Source organism: Parasteatoda tepidariorum, chromosome 10 (genome assembly GCF_043381705.1).
Source record: "Parasteatoda tepidariorum isolate YZ-2023 chromosome 10, CAS_Ptep_4.0, whole genome shotgun sequence".
NCBI classification, from domain to species: Eukaryota; Metazoa; Arthropoda; class Arachnida; order Araneae; family Theridiidae; genus Parasteatoda; species Parasteatoda tepidariorum.
The window spans coordinates 85,825,931-85,847,190 of record NC_092213.1 but is presented as its reverse complement, the minus strand read 5'-3'; the positions used below and the strand labels follow the sequence as shown (position 1 = coordinate 85,847,190).

General features: G+C 34.0%; 1 protein-coding gene across 5 annotated transcripts in view; it reads left to right on the top strand.

Annotated features, from left to right (window-relative positions):
• The window catches only part of LOC107439610 (Calbindin 53E), a 59,475-nt gene that overhangs the window by 27,586 nt on the left and 10,629 nt on the right, over nt 1-21,260 (top strand). For 3 of the 5 annotated variants that reach the window (XR_011637951.1, XM_043049158.2, XM_043049157.2), the window contains 5 exons: nt 5,222-5,308; nt 7,533-7,589; nt 11,599-11,679; nt 14,130-14,185; nt 18,968-19,013. Coding sequence is in view for 4 of the 5 variants with exons in the window: in XM_043049158.2 (XP_042905092.1) it covers nt 5,222-5,308; nt 7,533-7,589; nt 11,599-11,679; nt 14,130-14,185; nt 18,968-19,013 (327 nt within the window). In the remaining variant the exon portion in view is untranslated. Of the gene's footprint in view, nt 1-5,221; nt 5,309-7,532; nt 7,590-8,365; nt 8,423-11,598; nt 11,680-14,129; nt 14,186-18,967; nt 19,014-21,260 lie in introns of all 5 variants that reach the window. The other 2 variants (XM_071186576.1, XM_071186575.1) reach the window with 1 other exon arrangement.

Below are 21,260 nucleotides of genomic sequence, written 5' to 3'. Positions count from 1 at the left end.
ACGAGAAACGCTCAAAACTCGGTGAACTTAATACAACTCTCACTACAAGTGCTCAAAATGCTGTGAACTTTACACAGCTCTCCCGGTCTTTCGCTAATAGGGCAACTAGTGGTATCCCTTCTTCAAACTTTTATTAAAAGTAGTCTGTCTAATTATTTCTCTCAAAAATCGTACCTCCACATCAGCCTTAAAAAAAGTTATGCTGGGTGTGCCGGGCAATAAGACTTACCACTGCCCAACACTTAATAAAACATAAGTGTTGGGCAGTGGTACTCACATTCCTTGATTAATCAGCGATTATTATTAATTAAAAATTATATTTGTTGTTTGATTTGGCGAAAAAGTTTTAACCATCGCCAGCAGTATTTCCTATATCGGAAGAGTACCGCAGACAGTAACATCACTCTGTAATTTTTTCTTTAAAAATGTCAAAGTTATGTTGTCGCTGGGCATTAAGGCAGAGGGGTGCGATCTATGGCCAAGAATTCGACTTCTGTCGCACCCGTTTATGGGGCGGACCCATTCATACATCCATTCATTCGTCCACAGATCGTAAGTTTGACCTGAACCAGAGAACGATCAGTATCACCATAGGTTATAATTTGTTATGGGAACATGGATGACTTTGTGACCCGACATATTAAACCTGCACCGATCACCATTCACTTCAAGAGTCGGCTGAATTCGGACAAACGTGAGTGCAGCCCCCTACCAGGCTATCCCAACCCCTATCAAAGTGATCAAAATCAGGTATAATTTAAAATTATATCGATGTCACTGTTATTTTTCAAAGAGTTGCGAGAAATGTAAATAATGCAATTTATCGCAAAGGATTTTTTCAAAGTACGAAATGGAATCATTTTAAAGCATATACTTCGGATTTTTTCCCAGCCACTTCGATTTTTCCCAAATTTTAACGGTAAAATTTAGGATGAAACGTGGTGGCTCAGGGGATGGAGCGTTCGCCTTCGAATGAGGTGAACCGGGTTCAAATCCCAGCGATGGCTGTTCCATACGAACTGACGTTGCACTGACCACAGCTCTAACGTAAAATATCCTCAGTGGTAAACGGATCATGGCCGTCATGAGTCACTTGCCGCCAGACTAACCGTAGTTGGTTTTCGTGGTTTTCATTTCAATGTAACGCAAATGCGGGTTAGTTCCCAGGGGTCTGTTTAGAAGAAACTTGGGTGCGTTAACGGAGCCTTCACAAAATATCTTTTCGTAAAAACGCACCCTTCACTAAATATTTTAACTTAAAAACGAACCCTTAACAAATTTGTTCATCTTCATAATTGTTTTGTTAATCGAATAAATCCTTCCCAGGAAGGGGGGAAAGAAAGACATATGCAAACGAGCTAAGTTTTGTCTTCGGCAGAAGCTTCTTCCTTTATTCGTCCGAAATGAATATTCTGCGTTCAGCAGTATAGGCTAAGTACCAAGTATTTGTATGTTGCATCTCGAATATAGTAGCAGCAATTGCTGTTTATTTTTTTAAATTTAATTTTTTTAATTATAATTTTACAGNGGGTTAGTTCCCAGGGGTCTGTTTAGAAGAAACTTGGGTGCGTTAACGGAGCCTTCACAAAATATCTTTTCGTAAAAACGCACCCTTCACTAAATATTTTAACTTAAAAACGAACCCTTAACAAATTTGTTCATCTTCATAATTGTTTTGTTAATCGAATAAATCCTTCCCAGGAAGGGGGGAAAGAAAGACATATGCAAACGAGCTAAGTTTTGTCTTCGGCAGAAGCTTCTTCCTTTATTCGTCCGAAATGAATATTCTGCGTTCAGCAGTATAGGCTAAATACCAAATATTTGTATGTTGCATCTCGAATATAGTAGCAGCAATTGCTGTTTATTTTTTAAAATTTAATTTTTTTAATTATAATTTTACAGTGTTGATCATAATCTTGTATGTCTTTACAAATTAAAAAGCCCTTGAAAAAGTTTTTTGCTATAACTGGACCCTATTTGCACACATTCACAAAATCAGGACCCTGGTTGAAAGAATGTGACTTAGCGTTTATTTTATATTCACACATTACGAGTAATTTTTTCACATTTTTACAAAAACCGAGTCTTTCACAAAATGTCTGGACAGACCCCTGCTTCCATTAAAAAGTCATCCACGAAGGCAAATTCCTCCCAATACTTGATCCAAGAGTTCCTTTGTCTTCTGGATAGGGTTCGAAATTACAAGGCTACGGAGTAAAACGTTAGTAGTTGTGAAACCTAAAAATGGGTCAACTGTTTAAAGACCGGCTGTAAAACTTGCACAGTGATAAAAAAAATCAATCACCCTGAATAATTTTCGTTCTAATGATAGGATTTTCACGTACTAAGCGTCAATCGTAATGGATTTTAGGGGTGACTTCAAGTAACTTAATTAATAGTGAGCGCTAATTAATTGGCGCTAACTGTTAATTAATTTGCGAAATCAGACACCAAAACGTACTTTCTCTAAGCAAACATACGTTTTTTTTCTTCTTCTTTTCCTTTTTTTTTCTTTTACATATTTGGAGTTTTGATCGATAAAAAATTGGATCAAAATTTAGGGCACTATGAAGTTTTATATATTTGGCATCGTCCCGAAAAATGACCAAGAATCATCGTCAAAGCAGGATTAGAAATTTACTTTAAAATTACATTAGTAGTCGTAAACCCAAAATGGGTTTGGCTGTTCAACGATGATTATAAAATAAAGTAAAATTAAATCTAGTATTTACCAGGGGTTTGTTCAGTAACGTATGTACATACGTTTCTGAAATTGTTCGATATAATAATGGATAGAAATTGTCTCGAAAAATATTAAGATTCTTTTAGATTTGTCATGCTGTCGTGAACGCTAAAAGCGGTGATATTTTGTCGCAATTAGCGCAATTTCATTTTTTTTTTACACGAAATTTTTACTAAACATATTTTTCATAATCTTTTCATTATTTTGTATTTTTTTTCTCATCATTTTAGGTTAAAATAAGGGAAAAATATTATATTTAACACTAAATTGCCCAAGGAAGTCATTTTGACTGCTTTTTAATTTCAATTAGAAGAAACAATTAATACAATAATGACACAATTTCTTAGATTTTTGTGACTTTTATAATTATTTTTATCGTTAATATTTACTAATAACTTGTTAAATAACTGAAAATAATATGAAAAATATTAAAAATTAATTTTAAAAACAAATTTCTTTATACATTAGTTATTCATTCACAATGCAGTCATTTTTGTCTACTTTTGGGCATTATAGGTATTTCAGTTTTTCTAGTGTTAATAATTAAGGTTATGAAATACACTTTTAATTGTATTGCTTTCCTTTTGTAATGTTCGCTGCTTTTTCTGTACTCTATTGTCCACTGGAAATGACGCAACAAAACTGTTGTATGCTATTTTAACCAAATATATTCTGCTAATTTTAATGTGCTTATTCCATAAAAGTCTCATTTTATAAACCCTCAATTGAGAGCGATGAAACTTTTTTAATCTTATTTTGATTTTTTTCTCTTTCTTTTTAATTGTAACTTTTTTCCTTCCACCGAAGTTCCATATTATGATGGCCAGTCAGTGAATATATGCATGCAAATCAAGGGCGCCGGCAGCGGGGTGCAAGAGTAACACTCGCCCTGGCTTTTTTTTTTTTTAACAAATAAAGAGATACAGGAAAACAATTTTGGTAAAAAAAATTTTTATTGAAAATATTTTTATTCAAAAACAAATATTTAAGTAATTATTGATACATAACAATTAAAATATTGTTTAATCAAACAAGAATTGTAATCGTCTTGTTTGCTGTCCAAATCTGTTTATAACTTTTTTCAATGAATTCTGAGTCATCTTTGATTCTTTTCTTATGCGCACTGAGCATGCACAAACTTGGCAGATACATAAAGCTATATTTTTAAATTTCATTCAATAAAATATAAATAATATTATATTTTCTATTTGTTCTTATAACACAAACTGACTTCTCACAACTGTAAAACTTCATCAACACAATAAATACCAATGTTAAGCGTGCGCAAACACGCTAGTATACGAAACTACTGTTTGTAGTTATTTGTGTTTCAAAGTCAGTAGCTATGCCAGCGCCATCAATACAGTTTCTAGTGGCAAGCACTAGAATTTCGTACAATTTGCAAGCACAAGAAATTCGTACTTTTTTTTTAAATATCTTGTTAACAATGAAGACATGTATCTTGAAAAAAATTAACAGATGGAAGTATATGTTATAACTAGAGCCCGGATTTTGATGACCTAAAAAGTCTCAACTAATGCCCTTAAAAAGTGCAAAAAATGCCCTTAAAAAGGGCAAAAAATGCCCTTAAAAATGCAAAAATTGCGCAAAAAATGCCTTAAATAAAGTAAAAATATTGAATTAAAAAAATGTTTTGCTCTTTAAAATTATTATGAGTCATTTAAAAAATATAAAGCAATGCAATACTTGTTCTACGTTCATTAAAGTTTGAAAAATATGTTTTATATCCTAAAATAACAAAAAAAGGAAAATATATTGACACCAAAATATTTTTATTTTGTATAGAAACTTTAATGGATATAACAACTTCCATCTCATAATATTACTAAATATCAGAATTACATTGGATTATTAAATGTTTTTTGATAATTTGAAATGTAAACGAGCGTCTCTTGTCTGAAAGTAAATTTTCATTCCTGCAGAAGCTTCTTTCAACGTCTACTGATGTTTTAAGTGCGTACTTGAAAAAGACGGTCTCACTTACTGACAATTTTTCGTCAATTTGAAAAGATTTTGCTTCACCTGTTAATATTCTATAGATTTTCTTCATTGTTTGGAAGCCAGTGTAATAATGAATATTGATGAAAAATAATAAAAATTGGAAAAAATTAACAAAAAACTATAAAAAATGCATTAAAATGCAAAATACGCCGCAAAATTTAAAGAAAAATGCCCTATAAATCTAAAAAAATGCTCTAAAAGACAAAAAATGTCCAAAAATGCAAAAAAATGCAAATGTCATCAAAATCCGGGCCTTGGTTATAACAAAACAAAATGTAATAACAGAATATTTAAAAAAAATTCTTTTTTTTGGGGGGGGGGAGGAGTTTGTTTGAGGGTTGCACCCCCCTTTTATATTGTTCTGCCGGCGCCCTTGATGCAAATGAAAATTCATTAAAACATGTATTTTAAGAAAAACGAATCTCTTTTAAAAAAATGTTTCTTTGTTTTTCTTAGTTAGCACAGCTTTTACCACTTGAAGAAAGTTTTCTACTTTTATTCCGTTTCGACAATCCACTGGAATCAAGTGTTGAATTTATGAAGGTAAAGTATTCTTCTTCTTTACATTTCATTCTGCTACATTCACAAAAAAACCTTGTTTTGCAGCCACGATTTTGTAACGGAGATTCGATGGGTGCAGTGACGTCAGCTACATACTTCCTAAACTATTAAACTTTTTTTTTGAAAAAAGAAACTTAATGCTTTTAAAAAAATTTGTACTAAATCGTAGTCATTTTCCATTAACTGGGTGTTTCGATAAAAAACTCTAAACGGTGATTTTAAAAAGTGATTAAGGGTGCTTATTTTCGATTTTCATTTTTTAAGAGCCCTTAAAGGTGCTTTTTTCATTGGGTGTTTTTAAAAAGTGCTTAATTTTTCCTTTTTCAAAATGAGATTTTTCCTTTACCTTGTTGATTTTCGCTATGAATTATGCAGAAAGACATTGTTCTATTCAACGTTTTCCCAATTAATTCAACCCCAATCTATCTCCTGTCCGTAGCGTATGAAAACGCCATTCGATTTACATGATTCGAAAATGTTCACAATTGTCAAAAACAATGACGAAAGGATTTTTTTTTTAACATGACGGTTAAAACCAGATAAAACCGTCAATTGTCAAAAACTTTCCAATCCCACCGAATTGTGATTTTTTTTAAAGTGCTTAAAAATATTATTTGAGTGTTCGAAAAGTGCTTATTTTTTGTTGAATAATTTGACTACCCTGTATATGTAAAAAATGCATTGAGCAATGAATTAAAAACTGTTATTCTTTGTGTTTGTAATACATAAAAATTAGCAATATGCAATTTTGTTTAATCATAATCATGTTTTTTTTATTTCCTTCCAAACATCCATATTTCTTACATTCAATCAAGAAACATAAAGTCCGGCCATTTGACCGGCTATGGTAGAAATAGGTATTAAGTATTGGTATGTTTAGTTACGCCATATCGCGGAAGAAAAGATTCTCTTTTTACCTTCATAACTCATTAAAAATTTTAAGTATAGAGAAAGTAAGTTCAGACAAACTTAGAGTAAATCATGAGGTTTCAAACACTGACAAGAAATATTTAAATTATAAAAATGAAAATAAATTATGAGAAGATAACTTAGGATTTCGGAATGGAGAAGTTCTCTGTTGTTGTTGTTTCTAATGTCACTTGCCACACGGGCAAGTGGCTTTCTTTCTTTCCTTCCAGACGCGGATACGTACATAGGTTAGTAAAACCCGTATAATCCGCGTCTGGCAACTACTTCCAGCCAACCTCAATCAATTATTTAAAGTTTCAAAAGAAAGGAGGTTACAATTTTGTTTACAAATATACAGAAATATCAATTTGTTTACAAATAGACAGAAATATTAATTATAGTTTANTTTTCAGTAGCGTCATCTATGGCCAAGAATTCGACTTCTGCCACACCATACGTCGCACCCGTTAATAGGGCGGACCCATTTATACATCCACAGATCGTAATTTTGACCTAAATCAGAGAGCGATCAATCTCCAATCCAGTACCCCCAGAGGTATTGATTTGTTATGGGAACATGGTGGACTTTTGCGACACGATAGATTTAACGTGCATCAGCGTACTACACGGTCATGCTGGCCTGCTAGTCTTCGGCCTGCTGGGTTCGAACCCACAAACTCTCGGACATGGGCCGAGCCAGGATATTTTTTCGGGGGGGGGGGGGGATATGGTAAGAAGCAAGGACGGTTTCAGACATGCAAAGTAGGGGGAAAGCATTGTAACAAATATTGTTTATTCTGTTGTTTGCAAAAGTTAAACTAGTAATTAAAAAATGTTACTTAATAATTATTTTTCAATTAATATTATTTAATAATTATTTTCCAATTAATATTATTTAATAATTATTTTTCAATTAATATTACATGATAATTATAATCAATTTGTAAACGAAGTTTACAAAGACATGCGACGGGGATTTGAAGAAAAGTTTTCGATTGCTTTTTTAGGACAAACCGAAATCATATCCCGAAATATGCTTAATAAAGTTAGTTAGTAAAAGGTTTGATTCGACAGTTTTTAAATTTTTTTTTTTACTGAGAGGCTCAAAGAAAGACTAAAAAGTTTGAATCCCAGAATTTCGGGGGGGGGGGGGGATTCCCCTGGCTACGGGCCTGGGCCGAGCACCCTATGGACCAGGCTATTCCGGCACACTCTTTTAAACTTTAAATCAGTAATGGAGTTGCGCTGAAGAGTTTCTCCCTCGTTATGGCATCAAAAGTTGTGTTGTGTTTTGCAGATCTGGAGGGAGTACGATACAGATGGAAGCGGTTTCATTGAAGCAGATGAATTGAAGGTAAGTCTCTTCTCTTCATTCTAAGACGCAATCAATGAGCTCTGCTGATTGTTCAAACTAATTGACTGATTGTTTGATTCTATAAACAAATGCTGATTTCCTTAATACCAAAAATATTTTAAACCATTCTATATTTTATTTCATAACCGTCGTTGAACAGCCGACCCAATTTCACCTCCTTAGCCTTGTCATTTTGAACCCAAATCCAGAAGACAAGGGAACACCTGGATCAAGTATTGGGAGAAATTTGCCTTCGTGGAGAACTTTTTGATGGAACTAAGCCGCATTTGCGTTACATGGAGAGGAAGACCACGANAGTTAAACTAGCAATTAAAAAATGTTACTTAATAATTATTTTTCAATCAATATTACATAATAATTATTTTTCAATTAATATTACATGATAATTATAATCAATTTGTAAACAAAGTTTACAAAGACATCCGACGGGGATTTGAAGAAAATTTTTCGATTACTTTTTTTAGGACTAACCGAAATCATATTCCGAAATATGCTTAATAAAGTTAGTTAGTTAAAGGTTTGATTCGACAGTTTTTATTATTTTTTTTACTGAGAGGCTCAAAGAAAGACTAAAAAGTTTGAATCCCAGAATTTCGGGCGGGGGGTGGATTCCCCTGGCTACGGGCCTGGGCCGAGCACCCTATTTACCAGGCTATCCCGGCACACTCTTTTAAACTTTAAATCAGTAATGGAGTTTAAAGGAAATTTGCGATGAAGAGACGATCAAAAGTTGCTCACTGTGTTGTGTTTTGCAGATCTGGAGGGAGTACGATACAGATGGAAGCGGTTTCATTGAAGCAGATGAATTGAAGGTAAGTCTCTTCTCTTCATTCTAAGACGCAATCAATGAGCTCTGCTGATTGTTAAGATACCCACTAATTTACTGATTCTATAAACAAATGCTGATTTCCTTAATACCAAAAATATTTTAAAGCATTCTATATTTTATTTCATAACCGTCGTTGAACAGACGACCCAATTTTTGGGTTTACGACTACTTATATTCACCTCCTTAGCCTTGTCATTTAGAACCCAATCCAGAGGACAAGGGAACTCCTGGATCAAGTATTGGGAGAAATTTGCCTTCGTGGAGGATTTTTTGATGGAACTAATAACATTATGCTAATTTCCTTAACACTAGGTTGCCTATAAAGGAAGTCAATTTGACTGCTTTTTAACTGCTTTTTCATTTGCTAAAAATATACAAATAATAATGCATAAATTAATATTTTCTTTCCAAGTGAAGTAAATTTTTTTTATCCTTAATATTTACTAATAACTGTTGTTGTTGTTTCTAATCCCCAAGAGGTCCATCCCAATTAGACCAATTCCATAAGTCCAAAAATGTCCAGGAAGTCTAAAAATAGATGAGGTTTTGAAAAAACCTCGTCAATCTTAAAATCGATACAGTTTACTAATAACTTGTTATATAACTGTAAATAATATAAAAAAATATTAAACATTAATTTTAAGCAAATTTTTTTACATCTTAGTTATTCTTTCACATAATGCAGTCATTTTGACTGCTTTTGGGCAATATAGGTATTTCAGTCTTTCTACTGTTAATTCCAAAAATATTTTAAACTATTCTATATTTTATTTTGTAACCGTCGTTAAACAGCGAACCCAATTTTTGGGTGTACGATTACTAATATAATTAGCTTAACCCTGCCCCCGTAAGGGAGCATCCGGGGACACTCTGAAAGTTCGAAGTGCGCGCAACACTTCAATCACATAAGCAAACGTATTCAAATTAGATTTTTGACAAATAGGTAGAATATTAAATATGAAATCCAGAAAACAGCTTTACTCAGAAATGAACTAAATACAAACAAACATTACAAAGAAAATAAACACTATCAATCAGAAGAGATGTCGCATCTTCAGTAGGGGTGAAAAGTTAATAAAACGAAACAATTTCACATGGTTAAATGTAAGATGTTTGTAACTCAGAATATAACTACAGCTGGCACAACAGTACTTAAGGTATCAAATTCCAGGATTTTTTTTTATTACGAAAAAAAAAACATATATATATATATACTCTAGGAACACAAGTGATTAAAAATTCAATGAGGAATCATCACATAAGGGCAGAGATTGACAGAAACCATGAAATTTGTACGACTACTAATGTTCAACTCCATAACCTTGTAATTTCGAACCCTATCCAGAAGACAAGAGAACTCCTGGATCAAGTATTGGGAGAAATTTGCCTTCGTGGAGAACTTTTTGATGGAACTAACCCGCATTTGCGTTACATGGAGAGGAAGACCACGAGAACCTCCCACGGTTAGCCTGGCGGCAAGGGGAGTCTAACCCATGATCCGTCTACCACTGAGGATATTTCACGTCAGCACTGTGGTCAGTGCAAGCCGGAATTCGTATCGACCGGTCATCACCGGGATCGAACCCCGTTTCACCTCATTGGGAAGCGAACGCTCTATCCCCTGAGCCATCGCGGCTCTTAAACCATTCTATAGTAGTTTTTTATTTGATTGATCCTATCAATTGATTGCATTCACTAGAGCAGTGATTCTCGATTTTTTTTTTTTTGTCGCTGCACACTTTTAGCGATTTCAAAAAACTTTTTCTGCAAAACTAAATGGTATAACATTATGTGTTTTGGTATACTTTTTGCATATTTTAATGTTTGAAGTAATGAGATTGAGAAAAGTATGGAGTGTAAAGTTTAAATAGACCTTTCATATTAGATCATTAAATTTAGTGGAACGATTTCTCAAGCACTAGGTTTTGACCCTTATAAAAAGATTTTTTACAAATATTTTCCTATGTGCTTCCGATGTTCCTTCGCTAAATGAATGAGATTCCATTTTGTTTTCACTTTCATAAGAAAGAATATCAAACATTTTTTTAAAAAATATAATAAGCCACTATAAAGAAGAAACGTTACCAAAGAAATTACTGAAGAGTAACTGATGATCGTGTTGTTTTGCTAGCAGACATTCGTCTCAAATAAACAGCGCCCCTATACGTCGTTGCGTTCGCGAATGTCATTTTTAATATATTTGAATAAAAAAAATCCTTTTCAAGTATTTTTTTATAAAATTTTTGAGGAAATTTACTGTTTTATAGCATAATGCTTAGTTCAGAGAACTGTTCACATGACAAAAAAAGTGTTATCCTGCCACAAAGTGTTGACAAATTTTAAAATGAACTTAAATAACTAAACTGTTATAAACTAGTTTTTAGCACAACTAAGTATAAGAATTTATAAAACAATAAGGTTACACCAGAATACAAATTTCGTCAAACCACCTCTGTGCAAGTCTTCATAGGTGAATTGAAGAGAAATGGGCAGAAATTTTGCAATAGAGTGCATCATTGTCCACATGCATCTCAGATATCATCTTTCCAACCACGGGAACTAACGAGCCGAACCACGAGAAACACCCCCACACCATTATGTTACCACCACCATAAGAACCGAGCGTCCAGATTCTTTTGCCCGTAAGAACCGGGTGTCCGGATACTTTTGGCCATAAGAACCGGGTGTCGGTATACTTTCGGCCATAAGAACCGGGCGTCCGGATATTTTTGACCATAACAAACGGCTGTCTGGATACTTTTGGCCAGAACAACCGGGTGTCCGGATACTTTTGGCCAGAACTACCAGGTGTCCGGGTAGTTTTCGCCAGAACTACCGGGTGTCCAGATATTTTTGACCATAACAACCGGGTGTCCTGATACTTTTGGCCAGAACTACCGGGTGTCCAGATACTTTTGACCATAACAAACGGCTGTCTGGATACTTTTGGCCGGATAGTGTATTAGGTTCGTGTGTTGTTGGAAAGGGGTTTATGTTACGTTCGTAAGTTTATGGAAAAGAGACAGCTATATATTTGAAAAATTGTTATGTTAACACAAACTCATACATTGCTTAATTTCTCCTTTTTCTATGCATTTAGGTTATTATTCTTAGATTATTATTAGATTACTACTATTAATTTCTCTTCTATGCATTTAGAATTTCTTAAAAGATCTTCTCAAAGAAGCTAGAAAAGAAGCCATTGAGGAAGACAAGCTCATTGAATATACAGATACACTAGTAAGTAATACACTTAATTGTAATTTGATTAGTACAGTGTCACCCTCTGCAGGGGTCTGTCCAGACATTTTGTGAAAGGTTCGTTTTTCGTGAAATTGTGAAAAAATTACTCACATTCTTTCAACCAGGGTCCGCTTTTATGAATTTGTGCAAATAGGGTCCTGTTATTGCAAAAAAAAACTTTGTTAAGGAGTTTTTAAATTGCAAATAGATACAAGATTATGCTCAACACTGTAAAATTATAATTAAAAAATAAAATTTAAAAAAATAAACAACAATTGCTGCTTCTAAATTAGAGATGCAACATACAAATATTTGGTATTTAGCCTATACTGCTGAACGCAAAATATTCATTTCTTACTAATAATGGAAGAATCGTCTGCCGAAGACAAAACTTAATTCGTTAACATCCATCTTTCTTGTTTTCTGCCCTGGAAAGGGTTTATTCGAGTAACAAAATAATAATGAAGATAAACAAATTTGTGAAGGGTCCGATTAAAAGAAAAGTCATTTTGGGAAGGGTCCGTTAACGGACCCAAATTTCTTCTAAACAGACCCCTGCTCTGTTAAATAAATGTTTTTTTGTTGCTGAAAAGAAACGTAGCGCAATCACTGTTTTAGTGATAATAAGTATATACGAGCATGCAAAACAAAATTTTAACGAATTCAATTTGAACAATCTATTTAGAATATTTACAGAGACCGAGATAGCCTGGTTGGTAGGGTGCTGGACTCTCGGCCGTAAGGACTCTAGTTCGAATCCAGCAGGCCGAAAAATCTATATATAGTAAATGGTGACTGGTGCACGTTAAACCTGTCACGCCTCGAAAGAGACATGTATTCGAAGAGAAAATTACTTTGGCTATCATGCGTGAGCCAATCATTCCAATAAGGGATGCCAAATAAAGTTAAGCTTTATTCTAATGGTGTTGAGTGCAGCAAGAAATATACCCTATTTTTTCCACTTCTATATTTTATTTAACCAAATTCTTAAAAGAAATACAAAAATTTTCTACATATTTCTAAACATAAACTAGAGTTCTATTGGTTAAACGTTATTGAATACAGGTTAAAAGTTATTGAAGACACAAGAAAACGCTTTTACCCAATTCTCCATAATACAAAAATTATCTAATTCTTATTTCAAAACGTAACAAATGGAATGAACTACAAAATATGAGTTTTGCTTAGTTTAATAACGTAAACTAACCGGAAAAAGAAACGAAGGATAATAAAAAAATTAAAACTATTTTAGCTTTATTAATTGCTTAATCTAATATAGCTAATTAAACTAATTTCGCTTTATTAATTGCTTAAACTAATTTAGCTAATTAATTACTAATTTAGCTTTAATCATGAAAAAATGTACATTTCATTATTTTGTTTTCCGGCTTTGTAATATTTTTTTGTAAACAGATAAAAAATATTAAAACATTTTTTAAAAATGTTTTATTTTTATAAATTTTCTTTTTGTCTTTTCATTAATCTTTATTATTTTCCATGTTTTCTCTACATTTTAAACTTATTTTATGAGAACCATATACAGTCGGACTCCTATTTAACGAACTTCCATTTTTCGAATTTCTACATTTTGCGAATTTTTTTCGAGGAACTAAGAACATTTTGGAATTTTCTTCCGTAAAATAACTTCTAAATAGCGAAGTGAATTTTCTATTTAATGAACTTTTCTTTATGATCTATTTTCCTTATTTTCCAAAATATTTCAGAACATTTGAAACTTGTTTAACGCATTTTGTGGGGGAATTAATTTTCGAAGCCACTGCTTTATACAATGTTTTAGTGCTTTCTCTAAAAGTTAGATAATGTTTTGTCCATTCTTGCTTTCTGTGCAGAAAATACTTTTATGGTTCAAATTTATAAAATAAAGAGTAGATACTAGTTTACAAGATAAAGGTGCATCAATTGCTATTTTAATTATGCCTAGTATTTATGAATTTAAAAACTGTTTTGTGATGTTCAAGTATTTTAAAAGGTGATTTTTCTATTTAACGAATTTTCCATATACCGAACTTATTATCGAAATTTAGTGACTTCGTTAAATAGAGGTCCGGCAGTTTATGCCCACTAAATAAAACTTATTAATTTTCTTAAATTTCTTCTTTTTTCTCTCTTATCTTTTTACTTTTTTTGTCTTTATTGTGCTATATACAGGGGTCTGTCCAGACATTTTGTGAAAGGTCCGTTTTCCGTGAAATTGTTAACAATCAAATAAAAGTCCGTAACCNAATTAAAATCATTAATGCAATGATTTTAAATGAGGTTTCATTAAGCCTGACTAAAAATTAAAAGGACAAAAATAGAGAGGATAGATCTTATGGTACTTGGCATGGATACAAATATATATATATATATATATATATTTATATATCATTTTAAAGAAAACAGTTGAATATCAGTGTGCCTAATTATAGCTTATTTTATTATTTCAGCTTCAAATTTTTGACAGTAATAAGGACGGAAAATTGCAGCTCAGTGAAATGGCAAAGTAATATTTTTAAAATATATATACACTTTATTATCTTTATCTTTTTATCTTATCTTATTTATCTTTATCTTTACACGATTTATCTTTTGTAATTTATTAAAAAAGTTCATTTGAGTTCGCTACTCGCTTTATAGATTACGTTTTGTGTTTTGTTCTGTTTTTTCTTTACATTTAATTTCTGTTTTTTACGTAATATTTATCACTTTATGTGTTCTATTTTGTTTCTAAATTTTTTTTTGGTGCTCCTCACACTATTGTATTGATATATTTTGCTTTGGCTATATTGATATAATATTAGAAAGCACTCCTTCTTGCGGATACAATCGTGTGAGCTGATGAAGAGACTATATCTTTTTCTCCCGGATTTTTATTTAATTTTTTATTTTATTTTAATAATTTTCTTCTCCTCTTTTCATTATTCTGTAATTTTATGCCATGTTTTCTCTATATTCTGAACTTTTAAAACAAAATAAACCGAATGAGTTCTTTCTGTGACGAAATTTGTAATTGACCCAGCACAGATAATCACAAACCCAAGCTACACAAATATCGATGAACCTAAGACACAAAAAATGTCTTAATTTCATTTTTAAATGACAACTTATTAATATTTTCTTCTTTTTTTTGTTAAATAATGCATAATATTTTAAGGTCCGAAAACTGGTCATCTCCAAGTTTTTATTATTTTTCAAATTAAAAAATGAAGTGATGTTATCCCACAATTGCAATAGAATATCCACTGCAGAACAAATATAGTGATTCTTTCGATGATAACGTTTAGCATAGTTTTAAAGTTTTAATATTATAAGCACCCTGCAGAGAACCGATCGTTAAGACACGGTTCCCAGTAGAACACCGAAGTCAAGCATCACTGGCTGCGGTCAGTGTGCGGATGGGTGACCGCTTGGATCAGTCTACGAAGGGACCGAGGGTGTGCAGTATGGGTCCTCGTTAAACTGTTATACCGTAAAGTACTCGAATTCACGCGTAGGTGGTCCGACTACGAAGTGGCGTTGCCATCCCCTCTGCAGAGGATCAAAATTGTATTGGTTTGTCTTTGGATCGGATCATCCTCAGGGATGTTTCCCAGACCGTCGCCAATAGCCCATTGTGAGCCGCGATGGCTCAGGGGAAAATGCGTTCGCCTTTCAATACGGCTAACCGGGTTCGAATCCCAGACGATATGAATTCCGCATCCGGCTTGCACCGATCACAGTGCTGACGTGAAATAACCTCGGTGGTAGACGGATCATGAGTCCCCTTGCTGTCAGGCTAACCGTGTGAGGTTCTCGTGGTCTTCCTCTCCATGTAACGCAAATGCAGGTTAGCTCCATCGAAAAGCTCCATCCTCCACGCAGGCAAATTTCTCTCAATGTTCGATCTAGGAGTTCCCTTGTCTTCTCGATTGGGTTCAAAACGACAAGGCTACGGAGATGAACATTAGTAGTCGTAAACTCGTAGAATTGGGTCGGCTGTTCAACGACGGTTATAAAATAGCCCATTGTGTAACTCTAGTGCGACGTAAATAAACTACAACAACAACACACACACAGATATATATGTCAGGTATATATGACGAGTTACTTCAAACTACACCATAATGCGATGATGTTGGTTATCATCAACTAATTCAATCAACCATATGATCAATAACAATGATATTTATTCTTCAATAATAACATGAGTCACATAGACTCTTAAGCAATTAGGTTCGAACCACACAGGTTCCAAGTTTTACCTAAAAACAAACAGTTTCACTTAGAAACAAACATTAATTAACGAATAACAGATTCACTCAGAATCTTAACCACTAAGGTTACCAGTTTCCTCTAGAAACAATATCAACTGACTAACTCTTCCTTTACATCGAGAAAGTTCCAATACATTCTTGTTCCGGCGAGCGNCGAAGATTCCCCGTGTAATAAACAGTGACTGATGCACGTTAAATTTTTCAAGCTACAAAATCCTTTATGTTCCCGTAACAAATCATACCTCTAGGGGTATTGATCCAGAAATTTCCTTGCCTTTTGGATTAGTTCAAAATTACAAGACTGCGGAGTTGAACATTAGTAGTCCTAAATCCGAAATTGCGTCGGCTGTTCAACGACGGTTATAAAATAAAATAAAAAGAACGTGTTTTGCTTCATTTAAAAACGTAAAACCACCACCAACAAATAATAAGTAATTGTATTGATTTTAGCTTTATTAATTTTGTCGGTATATGCCCTTCAGACTTGTGCAGAATTTTTTAGTACTTTTCAGTACAGATTTATTGACGTTTTTAATCGCGCCTTTCTTAGAGCCGGTATTCAGCTAGTAACAAATATTAAACAAGTTTTATTAACGTTTCTGAGATTATTCATGCCATCTGCGCAGTAATTGTAATAACCCATATAAACCACTCAAAACACAGCATGATGCATTATGAACTCATGAACTTCTGTCCTATGTTATTTTATGTATTCAATATTATTAGAGAGCAAATTGTGTCAGATAATGGAGAAGGTCTGGAAAACGTTTGACTTATAAATTCTTCATTATTGCCCAGCTCAAATCAATTCAATTCAATTCGCTTACAAATTTTAAGTCCCGCAGTGGACTGATCGTTAAGACACGGTTCCCAGCAGATCACCGAAGTCAAGCATCACTGGCTGCGATCAGTGTGCGGATGGGTGACCACTTGGATCAGTCTACGAAGTAACCGAGGGTGTGCGGTATGGGTCCTCGTTAAACTGTTCTACCGTAAAGTACTCGAATTCACGCGTTGGTGGTCCGACTACCGAAGCGGGGTTGCCATCCCCTCTGCAGAGGATCAAAATTGTGTTGGTTTGCCTTCGGATCGGATCATCCTCAGGGATGTTTCCCAGACCGTCGCCAATAGCCCATTGTGAGCCGCGATGGCTCAGGGGAAAGAGCGTTCGCCTTTCAATGCGGCTAACCGGGTTCGAATCCCAGTCGATATGAATTCCGCATCCGGCTTGCACCGATCACAGTGCTGACGTGAAATATCCTCGGTGGTAGACGGATCATGGGTTAGAGTCCCCTTGCCGTCAGGCTAATCGTGTGAGGTTCTCGTGGTCTTCCTCTCCATGTAACGCAAATAGGGGTTAGCTCCATCGAAAAGTCCTCTACGCAGGCAAATTTCTCCCAATATTCGATCTAGGAGTTGCCTTGTCTTCTGGATTGGGTTCAGAACGACAAGGCTACGGAGTTGAACATTAGTAGTCGTAAACCCGTAGAATTGGGTCGGCTGTTCAACGACGGTTATAAAATTATAAAATAGTCCATTGTGTAACTCTAGTGCGACGTAAATAAACTTCAACAACAACACACACAGATATATATATTCAGGGGTCTGTTTAGAAGAAATTTGATTTACAAAATATCTTTTCATAAAAACGGACCCTTCACAAAATATTTTAGCTTAAAAACGGACCCTTCACAAAATATTTTAACTTAAAAACGGACCCTTCACAAAATGATTTTTCTTTTAATCGGACCCGTCACAAATTTGTTAATCTTCGTTATTATTTTGTTAATCGAATAAACCCTTTCCAGGGCATAAAACAAGAAAGATAGATGTAAACGAATTAAGTTTTGTCTTCGGCAGACGATTCTTCCATTATTCGTCCGAAATTAATATTCTGCTTTCAGCAGTATAGACTAAGTACCAAATATTTGTATGTTGCATCTCTAATTTAGAAGCAGAAATTGTTGTTTATTTTTTTAAATTTAATTCTTTTTAATTATAATTTTACAGAATTGAGCTGATAATCTTGTATGTCTTTACAATTTAAAAACTCCTTGAAAAAGTTTTTTTGTGTAATAACGGACCCTATTTGCACAAATTCATAAAAGCGGACTCTGGTTGAAAGAATGTGAGTAATTTTTTCACAATTTCACGCAAAACGGACCTTTCACAAAATGTCTGGACAGCCCCCAGATATATATACAGGGATCTGTCCAGAAATTTTGTGAAAGGTTCGTTTTTGTAAAATTGTGCAAAAATTACTCGTAATTTATGAATATAAAATAAACGTTAAGTCACATTTTTTCAATTAGGGTCCGCTTTTGTGAATTTGTGCAAATAGGGCCCGTTATTACAAAAAAACTTTTTTAAGGAGTTTTTAAATTGTAAAGACATACAAGATTATGCTCAACACTGTCAAATTATAATTAAAAAGAATTAAATTTTAAAAAAAATAGCAATTGCTGCTGCTATTTTAGACATGCCACATACAAATATTTGATATTTAGCCTATACTGCTGAACGCAGAATATTCATTTCGGATGAATAAAGAAAGGAACTTCTGCTGAAGACAAAACTTAGTTCGTTTGCATTTGTCTTTCTTCCCCCCCTTCCTTCCTGGGAAGGATTTATTCAATTAACAAAACATTAATGAAGATAAATTATTTTGTGAAGGGTCCGTTTTTATGAAAAGATATTTTGTGAAGGGTCCGTTTTTAAGTTAAAATATTTTGTGAAGGGTCCGTTTTTATGAAATGATGTTTTGTGAAGGGTCCGTTAACGGACCCAAATTTCTTCTAAACAGACCCCTGATATAGTGTCCTCACAGTATTCTGATCATTAAGACGCGGTTCAAGCGGTCAGTGAGGAGGCGTCCAAGGCGCAGGATGCACCAGGTTTAGTGCTACGTAAATTAATGACTACTTCGCAACACAAAAGAATACAATCGATCATAATTTTTGTTACGCAAAATTGCCACAAAAATGTTTTTGTGAACTGAAACTAAACTAACCTTTGAAATACTTTATTTTCAGATTACTCCCCGTTAAAGAAAATTTCCTGTGTCGATCCGCTTTTAAAGTAAGTTTGTTCATTCTTGTCTTTAGGTTCTTGTCTTTGTGACTAATGTTTTCATTACTGTACTTTTTCTATGTTTCATCGACGTCAATTTTGTTTTTTTTTTTGGTAAATATATGACCTTGTAAAACCGATATTTACTAAATTTCCTAACCCAGAAAGCATGTAATCTTATGACAACCTTTTTTCTTATTGTCGCGAAAATATTTATACTAAAAACCTTTTTACAATCAAGCAAAAATATTGCTGTTTCAAACCTTTCCTCCTAAAAGGATTATTTTTTAAAAAAGTATTGTCCCTTATGTCCACCATGACGTTTTAGTTGACGTCACACTAGCGATAGGATCCAATTGCATTGCTCATTAAAATTTCGTGACAAGGTGGATGTGAGATGAGCATGCAAGACTTTTTGAAAAGAAACCCCATAATGACCTAGATTTAAGATTATTTTCACCTTTAGACAAGCTTCATTAAAGGGATTTTCACGGTTGAAAACCATAAGTCAACCTCGATTGAGGGTTTTTATATAGAAGGTTGTTTTCCAAGGTTTTGGATGAAGGTAATGTTCATAGAATAGAGCAGATTACAACAGATCTCGTTTTAGAGTTGGAAGGTTTACACGTAAACCGTATTACAAACCTTTTTAGGTTTACATTGAAAGGCTTTTGTTGAACCCTATTTTGCTATCTGGGTATTTGGTCTAGAAACCCATGGTTTCTGTATAAGATGATTGCACCTCTTATCACCCAGATCTATTTTTTTTTTATACAAGCCATACTGTTTAGATTAATAAAAACAATCCTTTTTTATAAGAGCCTCAAAAGTTAGTTGAATACATACTGTGCGCAAAATAAAAACAGCTGCATAACTTTTGATCTAATTGCAAGCAACCTTAAATATGGTACTGCACAGAAACTTTTTCTACGAATTGAAATTTATAGCCCCCTTCGAAATAGAGTTCAGTCTTACTTATCATTTCTCTAGCGCAGTGTTTCCCAAAATGTGGTACGCGTACCCCAAGGGGTACGGGAATTGTTTCGCGTGGGAACGCGTCCTTACGTAAAATATCTTATAACAAACGAAAATATCAAAAAATTTTATTTAAGAACAAAGCTAGCTATAAAAATTTACGATAACATATTTTTATATTGGCTACTTTTTGCAGAGCTAACAGTTATAATAATGAGTGGTGTCAACAGCCAGTTGTGGGGCTGGGATAGCCTGCTCGGTAGGGCGCTGGGCCCATGTCCGAGAACCCCGCCGGCCGTGTACCAAAGTGACTGATGCACGTTAAATCTGTCGAGTCGCAAAAGTCCTCCATGTTCCTATAACAAATCAATACCTCTGGGGGTACTGGATTGGAGATTGATCGTTCACTGATTCAGGTCAAAATTACGGATGTATGAATGAGTTCGCCCTATAAACGGGTGTGACGTATTGTGTGGCAGAAGTCGAATTCTTGTCGCTAGATGACGCCACTGGAAAACAAGAACAATCGCACAACAGGCATACGCCAACAGCAACAACAACAGCCAGTTGTGATTTTTAACTTTTGTGCAATTTTTTATAGTTAAAAATGCATTCATTTTTTTTTATTAGTGGTACACAACGTTACGAAAAATGTAGAAAAGGTACACAAAAGTCATAAGTTTGGGAGACACTGCTCTAGCGTTTGCTATTTAAAAGAAAATAGATCATTTTTATGCATATAAGGGGCAATTCAACATGAATAAAGCGATTACAAACGGCTGTAACTATTTAATGATTTTATCGATAAAATTAACACAAAATGTCGAAGGAACATTGTAGACATGTGACACAGATTTTCTATTTGACTTCCCTTGGTCACACGGACAACATCTAGGCTGTAGTCCAATTCGCGTCATCGTCACGTGGCCTTCCGTTACTTGCAGCAAACATCCTATGCGTATATTTTTCCCATTTAAGAAGGTTCTTGATTGTAACGCTGACGAAATCTTTTCTGCTCTGTAATAACAGAATCACAATTGTTAAATTCTAACACGCAGAATGCTTTCTGCACGGGAACGTTTTTAATTATGAACTCGCGCATGCGCAGGATTCCGCGACACTGCGCCTTACGTTAAAAAAATTCCATTCTCTGTTAATCTTATGGATAAATTACCACTATGTGTCCTGATACATTTGGCCAGATAGTGTATATATATATATATATATATATATATATATACACACACATGTATATATATGTGTATATATACATATATATAT